At 45.7% G+C, this 18,061-nt stretch overlaps 1 protein-coding gene across 1 annotated transcript in view; it reads left to right on the forward strand.

Moving 5' to 3' along the window:
* GFRA2 (GDNF family receptor alpha 2) overlaps positions 1-18,061 on the forward strand; it is a 387,887-nt gene that overhangs the window by 235,367 nt on the left and 134,459 nt on the right. The window contains exon 4 of the mRNA XM_085633864.1: positions 8,334-8,673. Within this exon, the coding sequence (XP_085489990.1) occupies positions 8,334-8,673 (340 nt within the window). The remainder of the gene's footprint in view (positions 1-8,333; positions 8,674-18,061) is intronic.

The following is an 18,061-nucleotide window of genomic DNA, read 5'->3' on the forward strand; positions in this document are numbered from 1 at the left end:
TCTATGCCATGCTTTTTCAACCATTGGTATTATTTTATGGGCAGATTTTCATTCTTTAGACCCATGTCCATCTTGGTGTTTATCCTTTACCTTAGAGTCTTGTAATTCAAAAGAAATTCAATAAATCCATAATATTATGCTTTGATTATTTTCTTGAACAACCAAGACATATAATGCTTATTTTGTGTAGTGAGAAGGCATCTTGCTTATTATGTCTGGTATGAAGTATCTTCCATATATCTGCTAATTATTTACTATAGGACAGTAGTTGTTTACTTTAGTATAACCTGGGCTGGCCCTATGGATGCGAACATTTGCACAATTATCTTCGCCAACAGACTTGTTTGATCACTAGATTAGGCAGTGACTCAATGGGAGACATTTTGTGCTCAAAAGTGTCCTCTTGCTGGCATCTTGCGTGGCCTTTGAATGCAATGTATGCCCTCGTGTTCAATTTTCTCGCAACATATATCAAAATGTTTATTTCACAAAATTGTCCACAATTTTGTGCAATTTTCATAGAATTGTAACAAATGTTGCAATATCACACAGGCCTATTCATAATCTCTTGCACATTGTTGAAATATGTAGTGCATTTTTAATACATATTTCAAGTATTTTGATAATAATGAAAAGTGCTGTGTACCTTTTATTCCCCCCCTTTTGAAGGTGTTTTTTTTTTTAAATCACGGTTCTGTGAGCATGCATCCTTCATAGGTGATGAGATGTTAATCAAATTGTATGTTGTAACTGTAAAATTTAAAAGGATTCCTTGATTATTTGTCACTTAAATAACAAATGATTAAAATGGCAGCTAAATGGTATAGTTGTTTTAGTACTTACAGGGCTGACTTTGAAGATTCATTTATTGCGGTCTGGTCCAATGTTAAAACCACTAGTCGTGGAGCCAGAAGACCAGCATTCTAATCCCGATTTCCAGACATGACCATATTGTGTGAACCTGGACAAGTCACTTTTGCTCCCTGAACTTCAGTCTCCCTCTACAACAGGGCCATATGTATGAACACATTTTCCCATAGACACAGAATGGGTGAAACCCTTTGATACATCTGGCCCAAAGAACCACTTAGAAATTGGTTTAACACAGCATCAAGCATTGTGTAAAAGGAACAGGTCTTTCAAGTAGCAAATGCATTAATAAAATGTCACCTAACTTTTCTTTTACTGCTAACCAATTAAAATATTTTAATAGGTTTCTGTGAAGCAATATCAAGAACCCTGTGGGCCTGATTTGTAATACAGCGGCGTGCCACAATTCAGGCAGACCTATCCCTTTTCTGAATCTTGCATGCCTACATTAATTTTGCGCAAGCGGTGTAAAGATCTTCGGCAACCGTTGGGGCACAATATGGAACCCAAAGATGATTGCAGATTACATAGGGGCAGAACTGTGACAGAAAAGCAGAACTTGGAGGAAATAAAAAGTACAAGTGATTAGTAAGAGCTGTACTTATATGTGCTTGTAAAGCTCCCTAATGTGGGTCATGTTTCTAAGTTAACGCATAGTTCCAAGACAGTACAAGTATATATATGAAGGCTAAAACTGTCTGCATGCCAATAAATGTATAAATGCAGATTTGAGGGGCGTGGAAGTTGGTAAAAGCAGACCCACCACAGACATGCTCCCCCTATTTGCGCTGGAGCGGTGTCTGTGACAGACCAACAAGTACTATTGCACGTCCATTTGTTATTCCCTATTTCCCCACCAATACCGCTGTGTTACTGTGACGCAAGAATGACAGAATCAAAATATCAAAATGGGTATCCAATTGTGATAGAAAAGAATATCCTTGCTTTAATTAAAGTATATTACATTCAATATAGTATATACATTATACTTAATGAAACTATTTGCCAATCACTGAGACATGAAGTCAGTCGTTTCCATTAACTAACTCACTCCATCATGGTTCACCGACGAACTCAAGAGCTCCAAGAAGAACTGCCGAGCCCTCGAGAAAGTCTGGAGAAGGGAACCGACACCAGACAACAGGACCTCCTTCAAACTTGCCACCCGGAAACACCACCAGCTGATCCGCGCCGCCAAGAAAACAGCATTCAAAGACCGGTTGGACAACAACGCACACAACTGCAAGGAACTCTTCAACATCGTGAAAGAGCTTTCCAACCCCAGCACAGGAAACAACGACATCACCCCATCGCAAGACCTCTGCAACTCCCTCGCTTCATACTTCCACAACAAGATCGCGGACATACATAACAGCTTCAACAACCAACCAACGCACACCATGACCGAACAACCACCCCCCACCACCACCCTCCACGCCTGGACCCCGATCAGCACCGAAGACACCATCCGCACGATGAACTCCATCCACTCCGGATCACCGACCGACCCCTGCCCTCACCGCGTCTTCAACAAGGCCGACGCTGTCATCGCACCCCACCTGCGAGACATCATCAACACTTCCTTCGACACCACCATCTTCCCTGAGAGCTGGAAGCACGCCGAACTCAGCGCCCTACTAAAGAAACCTACAGCGGACCCCACCGACCTCAAGAATTACCGCCCCATCTCGCTCCTCCCGTTTCCAGCCAAAGTCATCGAGAAGACCGTCAACAAGCAGATGGCCGCCTTCCTCGAGACAAACGGATCCCTCGACCCCTCACAGTCCGGCTTCCGAGCCAATCACAGCACCGAGACCGCCCTCATCGCCGCCACCGATGACATCCGAGCCCTGATGGACAATGGAGAAACAGCGGCCCTCATCCTCCTAGACCTCTCTGCGGCATTCGACACGGTCTGCCACCGCACCCTAGTACGGCGCCTCAGCAACATCGGAATCCAGGACAAGGCGCTGGACTGGATCATCTCCTTCCTCGACGGAAGAACACAGAGAGTCCGCATACCACCGTACAAGTCAGAGGCCTCCGAAGTCACCTGCGGCGTCCCTCAAGGATCATCTCTGAGCCCCACCCTCTTCAACGTCTACATGAGCCCCCTCGCGGCCATCGTACGCAAACACAACCTCAGCATAATCTCCTACGCCGACGACACCCAACTGATCCTCTCCCTGACCAACGACCCCGCCGCCGCCAGATCCAACCTGCACGAAGGGATGAAAGAGGTAGCCGAGTGGATGACGACCAGCCGCCTGAAACTGAACTCGGACAAGACGGAGGTCCTCATCCTGGGCTCCTCACCCTCCGCCTGGGACGACTCCTGGTGGCCTCCCGCCCTGGGCACCGCACCCAAACCGACAGACCATGCACGCAACCTGGGCTTCCTCCTGGACTCCTCCCTCTCCATGACCAGGCAAGTCAACAACGTCTCCTCGGCGTGCTTCAACATCCTACGCATGCTACGGAAGATCTTCTGGTGGATCCCCACCGAGACTAGGAAGACCGTCACCCAGGCCCTCGTCACCAGCCGACTGGACTACGGCAACGCCCTCTACGCCGGTACCACCGCCAAGCTCCAGAAGAGACTCCAGCGGATCCAGAACGCCTCAGCCAGACTCATCCTCGACATCCCACGAACCAGCCACATCTCCGGACACCTGAGAGACCTTCACTGGCTCCCCGTCAACAAAAGAATCACCTTCCGCCTCCTCACCCACGCACACAAAGCCCTACACGACCAAGGCCCGAGCTACCTCAACAGCCGAGTCAACTTCCACGCTCCCAAACGCCACCTCCGATCAGCCAACCACGCCCTCGCCGCCGTCCCCCGCATCCGAAGAACGACTACAGGAGGAAGGTCCTTCTCCTACCTGGCCGCCAAGACCTGGAACTCCCTCCCTACCGACCTGCGCCTGACCCAAGACCACCTCTCCTTCAGGAAGAAGCTGAAGACCTGGCTGTTCGAGCAGTAGCGGCACCCCCCCCTCCCCCCCCCCCCCAGCGCCTTGAGACCCTACGGGTATGTAGCGCGCTCTACAAATGTCACTGATTGATTGATTGATCATCAAAGACAAATCACATTCAGGCCGATGTTTATCAGGGTTTTGCGTCACCCCAGCGCCACGTGAGGGGGCGCAAGGGCGATGCAAAACTTAAATGGGATTTATCAAGCCACGCTAGGCCACCTTGCATGGCCCTGCATTGCTTGATGAATCGAGAGTAACGCAAGTCGCTGCCTTGTGTTACTCTGTGGCAGGGAGGCGTGCCATGGATGGAGCGTGGGTGTTCCCACTCATCCACCCATGGATTCTGACACATTCCCAGATTTACCGACACTGGTAGACCTGGGAATGCGTCAGAATTGTACTCTTCCCCACCAGAAGCGTAATGAGGAGGAATATTTCTCCTCGTTGTTCCCTCCGTTCTAAGTGTGCTGCATTGTGCATCACACTTAGAAAGAGGAAATTGCCTCGAATTATTGTTTTTGTGCAGGAGGGTGCCCATTCCTGCACAAAAACAACCCTGCCTGCAACATTACGCAAGGGTACCTGCATTGGCACTAGGCAGCCAAAAGTGCACCAGCACTAGGAAAGGACAGGAATGCGTTGTGTAATGGCAAATGTAGAGCGTTTCTTCCCTTTCATGCAGCTCAGCAAGCAGGAAGGCTAGCTACGTTGCATGAATTTTTGATAAATATAGGCCTCAGTGTGTTTCCATGAGTAAAGGTGACTTTTGGTAAAATTCTGCATAATTGAGACAATTATGTATTTTCATTACTCTGCAACGCCGTTTGTATTTCTACTTGTAAGTAATTATAAGCCAAGGAAGGGAAAGCACTGCTCTACCGAGAAAGAAGCATAGCGATTTATAACTTCACTATACCTCTGAAAAACAATAAACAGTTAAACATTAAGAAACACACAGTGACACCTTTTGAACCCCCATTTCTTATTACAAAGCAAACTCCCTCATGGAAATGGATATCTCTAATAAAAGGCACAACACTGATCAACTATATTTGGGGGGAAAGCAAATCTGAGGGAGCAACTGGTAAACTGTTCCATAAGATAAGCGCCTCTAATGAAAAACCTTGCCACTTGGTCAGAGTTTTCTTTTTTTTTTACTGTATTAACCTCCAACAAAGCAGTAGATTTGCTGTGAGCTGAATTCTTATCACAAGCAAGCCGGGGCTTAAGTGGGCAGTTAACTGGGTTGGTACAATATCACTGCACTGTGACAGCCACAAGTTTGTGTCTACCCTGCGGGTAGTGTATTATCTGTAGTAGGGTACACTTTCCCTGTTTGTGCCGGAAAGAAACAGGGACACTGAGCAGCTACTAAGACTTGGACTATTGGGTCCAAGTCATATCCAGGTGTTTATCATGGAACTAACCAGGTCCCTGATACATTGGGGGCCCACCATGGGGTCTCCAGCTACCAGGAGATAATTGATCAAAGTAACATACGTACAGCATTGATATCCACTGATATCCAGATAGCTGGACTTCATAAAACATAAAATACACAGTGGAAATCATACATATTTCTTCCACTTATTACTGGTCCTGGTGACCTCTCCTCCCCACAATGAGATTCTAAGTCGCTTGGTCTCATTAGCTTGTCTAAATGTGAAAGCTCCGCTCCACAAGTCTAAAAAAGTAGTTGACACACCAGCCCTAAGAGGTACTAGTGCCCTACAGATGTGGGAAATAAAATAGTGATGCAAGGATGTAATGTTTTGAGTTGGTGTGATGGGCTATCACTCCTTGGCTCTCTCTCTGGTTGTGTGCAAAGGTCTGGAGTGGCCCCAGTGCCCAAAAAATTGGTGGGCCTTTTTGGTGTCCTGCCATGGGCCACCCATGTACAGTCGCACAGGACTCTAGTGGATCTGGGATCTATACAGCTCCGCTTTCTCTTCTAACCTTGCTGGAGATTCAGCAAGGGTAGGTGGAAACTCCCAATCGTGGCTCAAGTAAATCTAATGTTGGCTGAGATTGCGTTTGGAGCCCCCTCCCTCACCAAGGATCATCACAGGTGAAGCACAAATGCACTGATGTTCATTTAAAAAAAGAATATTTGCCCTAATCATCAGTGCAAACATTACATTAATTACATTTTATATCAGTTAGTCAGAGCAAATGTCTGTTGAAAGCATTTGTGCGAGGAAACAGGCTTTTTACAGGCTGCTCCTCCCACTTTTTGCCTCATTTGGACTACTAGCTACAAGTTTTTTGACTCTGAGAGTTCACAGAGGCCTGCTAACCAGACCTCAGTGCCAGTGATCTAACCCCTCACAAAATGTATGTTGAATTGGAATGGTGGCTCCTGAGTCCAGCCCAAAGTAGTGACTCCAAGGGTCAGTCGGCTGACCCCCTGTTCCAGCACCAGGGCCATAAATCGTGAATTTCGCCATTTTGGCCAGTTAGTAGCCACTTGCAATAGAAGTCCAGGTTTGATGCCCTTCACACCAGAACCTGGGCTTCTATTGGAATTCTCAAGGGCATATTATCAAGCCCCTTATCGCCGCTTTAGCCGCAGTTTCCTGCCGCTAAAGCGGTGATAATGTTATCGCCGTTCTTGATAATATGGCCCCTAGCCTGGCTAAAGGAAAAGAATCACACCTCACACCAAATCTACTACTGTGTTGGAGGTTCATATAGTAAAAACAATTGACCGAGTGGCATTAGTGGTGCTTATCTTATTGAGCTGTTTACCAGTTGCTCCCTCAGTTTTGCTTCCGATAGAAACCAAAATGTTTACCCACAAATATAATTGATGTGAGTTGTGTCTTTTGTGAGTTATCCATTTCCATGTGGGAGTTTGCCACATATTCTGCTTGTCACAAATGCTCCTTGCAGCTAGACCCAAATGATCGTTTTCTGGTTAGGCCGGGACAAATGAATTTTATATTCAAAATCTCACAAACATTCTTGTCATTTTGGTGGTGAGAAATTGTGAGTAACTTTCACCCATAGGGACTGGTTTTACCATACAATATCTTGCGGGCACATTAAACTCATGTCTCAGAGACATTTTCTTGTATACCATGTGAAACTTGATTGAGATGGTATGGCCTCACATTGAACTTGCATATAAGATACCAATCAAGTACGTGTTTTGCAAGGATACAAAATTGTACATATTTTCATCAGTATCAGCCTGTATGGCAATCTTCATTCATTACTATACCTCTCTCTGCCCCCCTCTCATCTGGCCTCCATCTTGGTATAGTCACACAAAGAGAATTGGGGACCGGGAGCGAAGTTAGAAAGAAAAGAAAGGAGGTCCAGTACCCGTGCTCCCACAAGATAACGTGTATGTACTAGGGGGGTAGTTCTGAGGAACTGTTGCCCCCCTAGTACATACTCCATCTTGGTATAACAGTCTAACCTGGTATGCTACCACAAGTAGTGGCGGCTGCTCTGAATCCGAAGCAGTGGTGCAGTGGCGGGATGGGGGGGGGGGGGGTATTAACGTGATACAAAAATAAGCACAGACAACAAAATACATAACAATATAAAACTTCACTTTGCTGCCGCTGCGGTCGCCACATTGCTCCTCTCCCGATCATCGACGCCAGGGCTGGTGCACACTGCGCAGGCTCCCTATGCCAACCCTGACACTGTTTTCATGCTGGGAATAGTATTCTCACCATGAGAACAGCGCTGCGATTAGTCTGACTGGCCGTTGAGACAGTGCCTGGGAGCTTGTGTTGTACAGCCGGGTGGAAAAATGCTAAGTGTGCATGACGGTTTGGCCAGCCTAAGACAGCCGGCCAAACCGTCATGCATCCTTTGTAGTGCCCATCATCCCTCCTCCCCACTGTTGCACATAGATTGCATGGCCCCACCCCGTCCTATGACGTGGCTCACTGGCAGCCTGCAGGAGGTAAGAAGAAGAATAAAATGATAATAAAATTGGTTTATTATCATTTTATTTTTCATCTGTTTAAATCTGCTGCCACCTAGTGGGGCGACGCTCCTGCACCATAACGGAGGAGCCGCCCCTGACCACAAGGGCTGCTTTAAAGCCTCTGCCACCAGCAATCAAGCGGTATTCTCTGACTATCCAAAAGCTGTGCGCTTCCTATCTACAACTGCATCGGACCATTGTCCCCATTGCTGTCCATTTTATTTAGTGATTTTTTACTTCTGTTTTGAATTGTAGCAATTGGATTTACTTTCTTTTGTTTTAGAGTGGAACATCCACACTCCTCTACAACTGCTTTAAGAGGCACTATGCAGCTTTGATTTAATCTACATTTTCAATAAATCCGAACACTATCATCTCGGATTGGTCATAATTTTTCCCCTCTATCCTGGTATAGAGTTTAGATTAGGATGTCAACCTTTGAAAGGCCCCCATCTACAACTCACCCACTTGCTTTCTTCTCCCTATTATTCTCCTTAATGCACCACTGACCCATTAAATGTCTTATGTCTCCACAGGCATGGAACCCACCTCCTCCAAAAGTAACCACTGCTTGGATGCTGCCAAAGCCTGCAACCTTAATGACAACTGCAAGAAACTGCGCTCTGTCTATATCTCAACCTGCAGCAAGACAATGAGCGCCAGCTGCAATCGCCGCAAGTGCCATAAGGCCTTGAGACAGTTCTTCGACCGGGTGCCTAGTGAGTACACCTACAGGCTGCTCTTTTGCTCCTGCAAGGACCCGGCCTGTGCTGAGCGGCGCCGACAGACCATTGTGCCTGGCTGCTCCTATGAAGACAAGGACAAGCCCAACTGCCTAGAACTACGCAACTTATGCCGAACTGACCCACTTTGCCGGTAAGGCAACTCAAACCAAGTGCAGTATCAATCAATCAGAGGTTTGTAAAACGCGGCTACTCACCCGTGAGGGTCTCAAAGTGCTGGGGGTGGGGGCTGCTGCATTTAAGGGGTCAGCCCCTATCTGGCACTCTTGATGATGCCACTTTGAGATAAAAGGGTAGAACTGTTGTGAATTGGAAAAAAATATTTGTATGCAATTAATTATGTCTGTCATGGTAGTAAATATTTAATTGTGTGGATTAGGTACGAGGTAGGGTGAGTTTGAGATTGTACACATATGCAAACATATGTATGAGACTAACTAAACCAATCCAAACTCACTATTTTTCACTGGTATGTTATGGTGAAAAGAGACTGCATAACTTCAGGGACCCATATTGTGCATAAGCCTGAAGAGAGCTTGAATGAGCATCAGTCCCATAAAGACCTATGCTGTGTTTAATACAGGAAAACCACTTTGCAGACTAAAAGCAACATATATTTCAGAGGGATACATGATATCTTCAGGCCCTCAGAAAATGTGCAGTTCACAAGTAATCCACTCAATATTACAGTTTTGAGTCATTGTCGCCAGTTTCCAGATACTCACCCGCACTACTCACCTTGTGGCTTTTCTGCTTAGAATAGGGAGGAGAAGCGAGAGAATCCAGCATCCTTCTTTATTTCTCAGGGTAACAGTATGTCACAAACTCTCTGGACTTGTGATTTCCTTGCACTGCACTAAAAATATGTTTTTTCCCCACACACTGCTTGGAGAAACTAACATATGCAGTGCGGGAGAATGATCCCTCTATATGTCAGAAATGAGTTAGTTATGTAGGTAGATATTTTCCAGAATATAAATGAATATTCCCTCTATGGAAGAATATGCATAGGTAAGAACGTTTCATACATAGAAAACCTAGGTAGATCCACCTTCCAGATGGATGTGCTACAAAGGGTTTGTTGGTGAATATGATGGAGAGCCATGGCCATGAAAAACACATGAACAATATACAAGTAAAGGAAAAATGGAAAAGGAGAACAGAACGTGTAGAAGAAAAATATAAGCAAAATGCAGGAAGATTGTTTGTTCTCTGATTGAAATGGAGAACTTGTGATCTCAACTCATTGACCCTTATGGCTGCCTCTCGAAGAGGCCAACTGGACTACATAGCCTCTTACTGTCTATTGGTTTATAGGTATGATCTGATTTTCTTTAAATATGTATGTATGGCTTAAAATATAGAAGAGACTTTTGTGCCGGATGTAGATCTGAGATCTTCTCTTCACACCCGACGTTGAAAAGTCTGATGGTCTGTTTTATTCAGTACTTCTTGACTTAGCAGCAAAGAAGGATTAGAATGGGCAGATAAACAATAGCACATAAAGTAGCTCTTCCACATGATTGTGGCCTTCAGAAGATAGGGTTTTCTTCAGGAGTAATAAGGTGGTAATCTGGTGATGGGTGATCATATGTGTTCATGTTCTGAGACCGTCTGGGACTTTAGCTTGGGCAAACAAAATGGCTGCTGAATGAGTCTCAGAAAGAAAAATCGAGATGATTTAGACCAGTTCTTATCCATTAATAGCTATCTGCTGGTCTAGCCACTAGTCCTTATAGCAATATGTAAGCCCCACTATATTCAAGCTATAATCAAATCAGTCTGACCCTGTGCCTCATGGGAACAGTCCAGCCCAAACTGCCAAGCCAAGTCTTCCCTGAACCGGAAACAAGCATCCTGGGACCAGTTTCTGGGTAACACCCTTCATCAGCCAGGCTAGTTTGAATCCAGTGGCAAAGTGAGCAAGGGACCCACATCTAGGTATGCCTGGCTGATGAGGGTTATGAACCCGAAACCGGTCCCAGGATGCTTGTTTCCGGTCCAGGGAAGACATGGCTTGGCAGTTTGGGCTGGACTGTTCCCATGAGGCACAGGGTCAGACTGATTTGCATATAGCCATGTCTGAACGGGGGTGGCGGAGTGAGCTAAAGAATGATGATGGATTAAACCCAGATCAGTTGACTGGGGGTGAGTGTTTGCAATGTTCAACACACGTCCATCATCCCCTTTGGTTTTGCAAAGTTTTTATTGCACAAGTAAAGTTTTGCGTAGATCCCAATTATTTCTGTTCTCTTTTGCGTAGATTCCTGCTTTTCTATGCATTTATGTAGTTTTCCTCCAAACCGCCGATGTTTTCGCGTAGGTGCTAGATGGTGCTCAAAAGTGTGCGCTGTTTTCTCTTGAGTTAACTTTAAAACTGTTTTCCTAGCAACTATGAAACTGGATGAATATGGGCAACCTTTTCTGTTCTCGCAACAACTTAAAAGACCCATAATCATGTTTTTACATTAAAACCCACATGCAGAAATTATTGTATTTGCAAGAATAATGGGCAAACTTTGCAGACCCCTAATCATGAAGCAGCCACGTTCAGGTGAAGAGAACTCTTCCCTTCTTGGACGGTAATTAGATCTACAGAAAGCTATGTTCAGGGTCCTATGTTGTACCTAGGCACGGGAAACCTTTCTTCAGAAAGGAGAAATTCATTATGCAGTTAGCACAACAAATGTGCTCGCAAAGGGAAATAACTGCATCATGTTGGTGTCTTCTGAAAGCTTTATACAATGCGGCAATAACTTAAGCTGTGACGCCTTGACTTCCAGCCGTCCTCTGAAACAGAGGGCCAAAGATGCACATTTAGTGACCATAAGTCAATGTAAATGAAGCAAAGGGTCCTAGAAGTTAGATTCTCTTCCTTTAATGCCTCAGATTTCATTGCAATATCTTGTGAGAGGAAACTGATCTTTTTGTGCGTGAAATTGACCCTTATACACAGATGTTCTAAGCACACCAACAAGTGAAGCAGAATGCTTCAGTTATTTAAAGGTGTAATATCTTTTTTATTAGGCAGTCCAAATAAATCCTCCAATATGATGTGTCTGATTATTTTTGTAGTGGGTTCCAGCTAGAGCTGTTGTTATAGGTTTCAGATGCGCTGCCCTTATTTGATACAGGCCAGGTGTTTCCAACCTTTTCTGTAATAAGAGCTAATTATGTTGAATGACAATCATACAGAGCTACTAATATTATTAGTGTTTTAATAGTGACTGTTGGAAGGGCGTTTCTCCGGGAGGCTTCGGAATACGTTCCTGACCCCCCTTTGACCCACCTCTCCCAGAGTTAGGCCGAGCACTGGCGGGGAGGCCCTTCCTGGAAGGGTCTCGTTCCTAGGATCATACACGCTGAGCTTACACTACTCGACAGAGGGACACCACACAGTAGTTCTTCATAAACAGTATACTTTATCTCTGGTTTCTGGGGATCTTTATGATCCGTGATACAGCGGTGGAATCATTATCACCACGTCGGCGGTTTCGTGAGGGGGTATGGGGGTAGCGGGACAGTCTTTAGGTTCAGTGTCTCTGCGGAATATCCTTCGCACAGCTCTCAATCCTCGAGCTGGGGGATATGGGGTTTGCTCGGCAGCTCCGTCGGTCTTTCAGGATAGGAGTGCCGCAAGCCTCTCAGCAGGCACAGGTGGTCTTAGGTCCTCGGGAGCCGCGACGGCATCAGCAGGGCTCAGATGGTTCAGAGTTCGGGGAGCCGCGACAGCGTCAGCAGGGCTCAGATGGTTCAGAGTTCGGGGAGCCGCGACAGCGTCAGCAGGGCTCAGATGGTTCATGGTTCAGAGTTCGGGGAGCCGCGACAGCGTCAGCAGGGCTCAGATGGTTCAGAGTTCGGGGAGCCGCGACAGCGTCAGCAGGGCTCAGATGGTTCAGAGTTTGGGGAGCCGTGACAGCGTCAGCAGGGCTCCGATGGTTCCGTGGGTCAGGTAGCGTCCTTGGTTTCAGGGGTTGATCGAGCCGCGACCAGGTCAGCAGGGCTCTCGTAGGTCCAGGTCTTCTCTGCCGCCTGTCCCATCAGCACCCCTTGTTATACTCCCCCTCCTCTTTGAAGTCCAGAGTCCTCGCAGAGAGGGGTCTTGGTGCCTGGGGGCAGCGCGTTGGGATTTCCTGCCGCTTGGCCCTTTGATCTGTTCAGGTTGGTCTGGGCGGGACTCCAGACGCCCAGCATGCAAGGTGCCGCTCACCGGGGGCCTGGTGGCCGATAGAAACCCTCCTTGGGGAGGAGATCAGAGGTGTGACAGAGACGGCGCCTCCCTGTCTTGCTTGGGAGGGTTCCTCGCTCCTTTGGCCGGGCATGCGTGGTAGTGTCTAGGTTTGGCTGGGGCACCGGCCGGCCATCGGGTGCATGGGGCCCTGGTGGCCGGAAGTCTGTGGTACCGGAGGATCAGGTAGGGTGCTGGGGTGGCTTGCTGGTCGGGTGGGCCCACGCCACGAGGCCGGTCTCACAGTGACCATATCAGACAAGATTACATTAGTGGCAACCATATGCAAGATATAAGCAGTCATCACTTCTAATCAGGCACGGCTGCCAGTAGTAATGTAAAAATAGCTTTTGTGTATCTGTAATGCCTCTACATGAGTGATATGTAACAGCCACAGCTGCAAAGCCCTAGGCACTGAGGTAAACATAATAATAGTTCTTCCCAAAACCACATGAACTATCACTCAAAAATCAGCGTCAAATATATTTTGGAAATTCATCCATTTTTCTCCAAACATCAGCTTGTAAGGTCTGAAAATGCACACATTTTAATCTTAAATTCAATTTTGATATACATACACTAATTTAACCAAACAAAAGTTTCTGATTTAGTATGCTGCACTGTACACCAGGGAGCAACGCCTAGGTGGCTGGAGAGCTACCAGTAGCTCATGAGTTACTCATTGGAAAAAGCTGATAGAGGCAATGGAGGTCACATTCTGTAGGTATCACCGAACACGTGTTACACCCTAAGGTGTTCTTCAACCTGGGGCTTTTTCAAGGCTTCAGATTGAGACAAAACAGGTCATGTCGGTTGTGGTCTAAATAGAGAACAGAAAGAACTGTATCTGTGAAGATTTTGCTGCTTGATCAGAATAGGGTCTATGACAGACAGACATATTTGGGGATTCATTTTACTCTCCGCGAAATGATAATACACCTTTATGTATCTCTGTATTTGTTTTTATTTGTAAAAGGAGTGCTTTTAAGGTCGAGCCTTGGCAGTGCATGTGCTGCTCTGTGGGTCATGCTGTATTCAAGTATGGACTTGAAGCCCCGCCCACTCTTCGCCCATATTTGTCATTGGCTTGTGTCATTGTCCTTTGTAAATGCTGGCTTCTGATTTGTTAATAGGCTTGTTAGTCCCTCCTTAGTACCGCCTTGTCTTAATTTGTAACCTCCCATGAGGACTGTCCCTTTTACTTCGGTTGTTATACGGTATGTCTTATTTAGTCTCTAAGCACAATTTTCTTTAATGAGTTTCTCCTACTGCAGGCATGACATGTTTTCCTGCAACATTCAGCATGCCATGTGCGCTTTCACTTTCCAAGCAGCCCTGGACAATGGCGGCCAAGGTCTCGCATTTACAACAGTTACAGCTATTAGCATTGTAAATGACAACGCCTTTTATTAATGTGTTGATTATCAAAACAGATAAATAAAAGGCGTCATTTACAATGCAATAGCTTAAACTCTCGCAAATGCGAGACCTATTACATTGCAAATGCTTGTTATAGCTACTTTTCAAGACATCAGAGAAAGGCTAAAAGCGAAAGTGAGCTTGAAGGGAAGCATTTGTAGACAATGTACAGCCAATAAGAGAATTTTATAGGGCTGCTCAGTGACTCAAAGCCCGGTTTTGATCGCACAAAACTCTATTATTTATGTGTGACTTTTTATCCTTCCTTTTTGAGAGTTGTAAGTGACTCATGGCGTAGAGCTGTGGGGGCTTTGTATTTACTCCTCCTCCCTCAGTTGGAATGCATTTTGATAAAGCTGTTGTCAAAGGTCACTGCATAATGTGACTTTGTCTACTTCTGTTCTGAAACCTGCAACGCCTTCAAGATGTAGCTAAGACGCTGCAGCTGCTATCACGAACCGCAAAAGGACGCTAATGGGAGCGCGGTGACAAATCAGTAGCATTGAATGGAAGTAATGAGTAATCGGTAATGGGTACTCATTGTCAGTACTTAACAGGTGTCAACAGAATAACAGCTAATGGATGGCCCAAAAGCAATGCCTAATGGGAGTCTATTGTTCTGAGCAGTCGTTGCTGAGTTGGATATAAATTTAACATGGTTGTACAGTAAGTAATTGGCTGGTATAAAAGGACAACAGATTCATCATATAGGCAGGGCAGTTTTTAGATACATAGATCAAATCCAATCATATAGAAAATGCTGTGTGCTATGGAAGAGGTTGCTCGTGTTGTTGAAATCCAGGGTGGATTATTAAGGGCTCAATTTTAGATTATGGTTAAATGCAGCTTCCAAAGTGATTAGATGAACATTACACTGCCGGCTCATGGGTAGTATTTTAAGTGGATGCCTCTGGCACTGCAGACAGGACTTCGATTGGCTGTATTCACAATGAAGGCAGGAGTTGGATTGGTTACGTCTTACATGGTGGGTAGACATTTAACTAGTATCATCTCACTTTGTGGGCAGATTTTGATTGGCAGTATTTCACAATGCGGTGGGTGTTGGATTACTTTCGTCCGGCATCGAAAGCAGAAGGGTAATTGGTAGAATATCAAAATAGGACAGGTTTCTGATTAACTATATCTTGGGTAGTGATTTGATTGGTTGTATTGATGTGATGGCAAGAATTTGATTGGTTTCTGTGGTAGGCAATTTGATAGGTCACTTCTCTGAATTTGGAAGGATTTTGATTTGTTGCATATACAGTTAAAGATATAGGTTTGGTAGGTTGCTGCACAGACTTTGTGTGTGAGTTTGATTGGTTGTGTCTCGTGAACATTGAGCAGAATTTTATTTGATTCCCTCGTCTGCATGTGTTGGCACATGTAACGTTCACACTCTTGCATGAGGCACTCATACGGCTCCCCAGTATCTTTGGCTTTTTCTGCCATTTGGCGTTTGTGGATTTGGTGCTTGGGTCATGATTTCTTGGGTAGCAGCAGGGCGCACCATCTGTTTGCACAAGACACCTATCTTTCACTGAGAGTACCTTGTCTCAAAAAACTTTGCATTTCCCCAACAATATGAAAGTAGTGAGGACATTTACTAGATTGGCCTAAATCCAATCTACTAAGCTGCTTCTATGCTTTACCTTAAATGCCAGGTATTGGCTTTAAAACTACGCACGCAATCTTAGATTATTGGCTCACTGTAGTAGAGATCTTCCTTAGAGCCACTGAATACTTCAAACTTGGATATTCCCTATTCTCCAGTCCTAGGGATTCCAGTGCTATCACTACTTGCCAAAATAGCACCCTCCAATCCAGCTTCTCCACTTCGATGAAACCAGCCTGAACATCAAGTGCCTGTTGCATTACTCAAGTACTTGTAAGCCTCATCATCAATTTTAACCAATCTTTCAGTCTAGCACTTCCAAGCCTGTTCTGCATTTCTGGTCCAGCATTTCCACACGCGGTGCTCAATCTCCCATCCTAAAATTATGTGTACAAATCATAAACCTGTAGATTACGCCAAGAGTACTGGTCAGTCCAAACATCAAGTGCCCAGAAAGCTTTTTTCTGTTTTTTTTTTTTTACTGGTTTGTTGTGTTTTTTACCTTTCAGTGCTGTTGGAATTACTTTCCAGGATGCATCTTTTTGTAAACCACATTTATGTCAAGACAATATAGCGTGACTTCCGCAATGGGTCTTCCTCAAGAACATACTGGAAAACACCATTGTGCTGCTTGCTATCCTCAGTGTCTCAGTTTATAAAGCTGCACCATTGCCAATCCAGTTCTGATAATTGCCTCCTCAACGGTGTGTGAACAGAATATGAAGGAAAAGATATTGTGTCAAGATTATCGAGGACCAAAATATTGTGAAGATAAGTTTCTATGGGAAAGCAAAGTTTTACTATACTTAACTCCTCATCTGCATACCTTTATGATATATATATATCTTCAAGGTACGTAGATGGGGAGTTAAGAATAGTAAATCCATCCTTACCTACCTGCCCTTACCTTCCCAATATTTTGGTCCTTGATATTTTTTTTTTTTTTTTTTAAATATTTTTATTGGCATTTTTGGTACATAACCACACACAAAATAAAACATCCTAACAGACAGGTCAGTATCGAGCACCATCCCCACCACGTCCACCCTCCACCCCCACCCCTCTCTCAGCACACCAGAAGTCCATTGCGGGCCTATGCCGCGACTGACATCAGCGTCTTTAATACAAGCAATTGTCTGTGCCCTAGGGCTGTGGATGTCCTCCATGTACCATGTTTGCCCCCTCCAGTGCATCACCCCTCTAGAGTCCCCCCTCCAGGCCGTGATATCTCCGCCATTTGGACCACACCCTGGTGAATTTCTTGGGGCATCCTCTCGCCTTATACGTGACCCTTTCCGCCGCCATATAGATGTCGAGACCCCTCCTCCACTCCTCCAGGCGGGGAGGCGAGGGCGCCCCCCAGTATTTTGCTACGTCTCTCTTTGCCACCACCAGCGCCAGTACAAAGAAAATCAGCAGCGGGCGGGGGAGGTCCACATCATTTGTCATACCTAGTAACACTAATTTGGGGTCCTCCTGTAGTTGCACCCCCAGCACCTTACTCAGCTCCCCTAGGATCCCCCGCCAGTACCCCTGAATCTGCGGGCAGAGCCAAAGTATATGAAAGAAAGTCCCTCCCTCCTGCCCGCATCGCAGACACGACGTGTCCCCACCCGTCCCATCCTGAACAGTCGTCGTCTATCAAAGTACGTTCTATGCAGAATATTGAATTGAATCGGTCCTTGATATTTTTGAAACAATATTCTGCCCACACAATATTTTTGCAACCGATATTCTATCAGACATCCATCCTCAGCCCTGGTAGTATACCTTACCTACTGGGTGCTCTTCATTGGCAGCCCAAGCAGTGCTTAATTTGAGCCGGTGGTTTCTGGTGCACAGCACTGGCACTTAATTGTCAACACTGCCACATATTGCTGCTGCCACATGGTGGCACTGTTTGTGCAATTAAAAAATGAGCAGTACAACAGCTGTTTATTAATTCAATATACATAAAAAAACAAGTAATACCATTCACCCAAGCCATTGTTACAGCTTGAGGAGCCTCAAATAGTCTAGTACGTCACACTTGTAGCAGTGTGATGGTTAGTAGTTGTGTAGGTACTGCCATTGGCAGCGCTGGCAGTAGCAACAGGTGGAGCAAACTGTGGTGGTCTGCTGATGAGGGCCCGGGGCACTTATTTTTTTACAAGTTAATCACTGAGCCCAGAGCCAGTGCATGATGCAGTATGCCAACCACAGTGGGCTTTACTTAGGCCTCAGCATTCATTCTGTGCATCACAGCCTGTGGCACTACAA

This window comes from Triturus cristatus, chromosome 11 (genome assembly GCF_964204655.1).
Source record: "Triturus cristatus chromosome 11, aTriCri1.1, whole genome shotgun sequence".
NCBI lineage: Eukaryota > Metazoa > Chordata > Amphibia > Caudata > Salamandridae > Triturus > Triturus cristatus.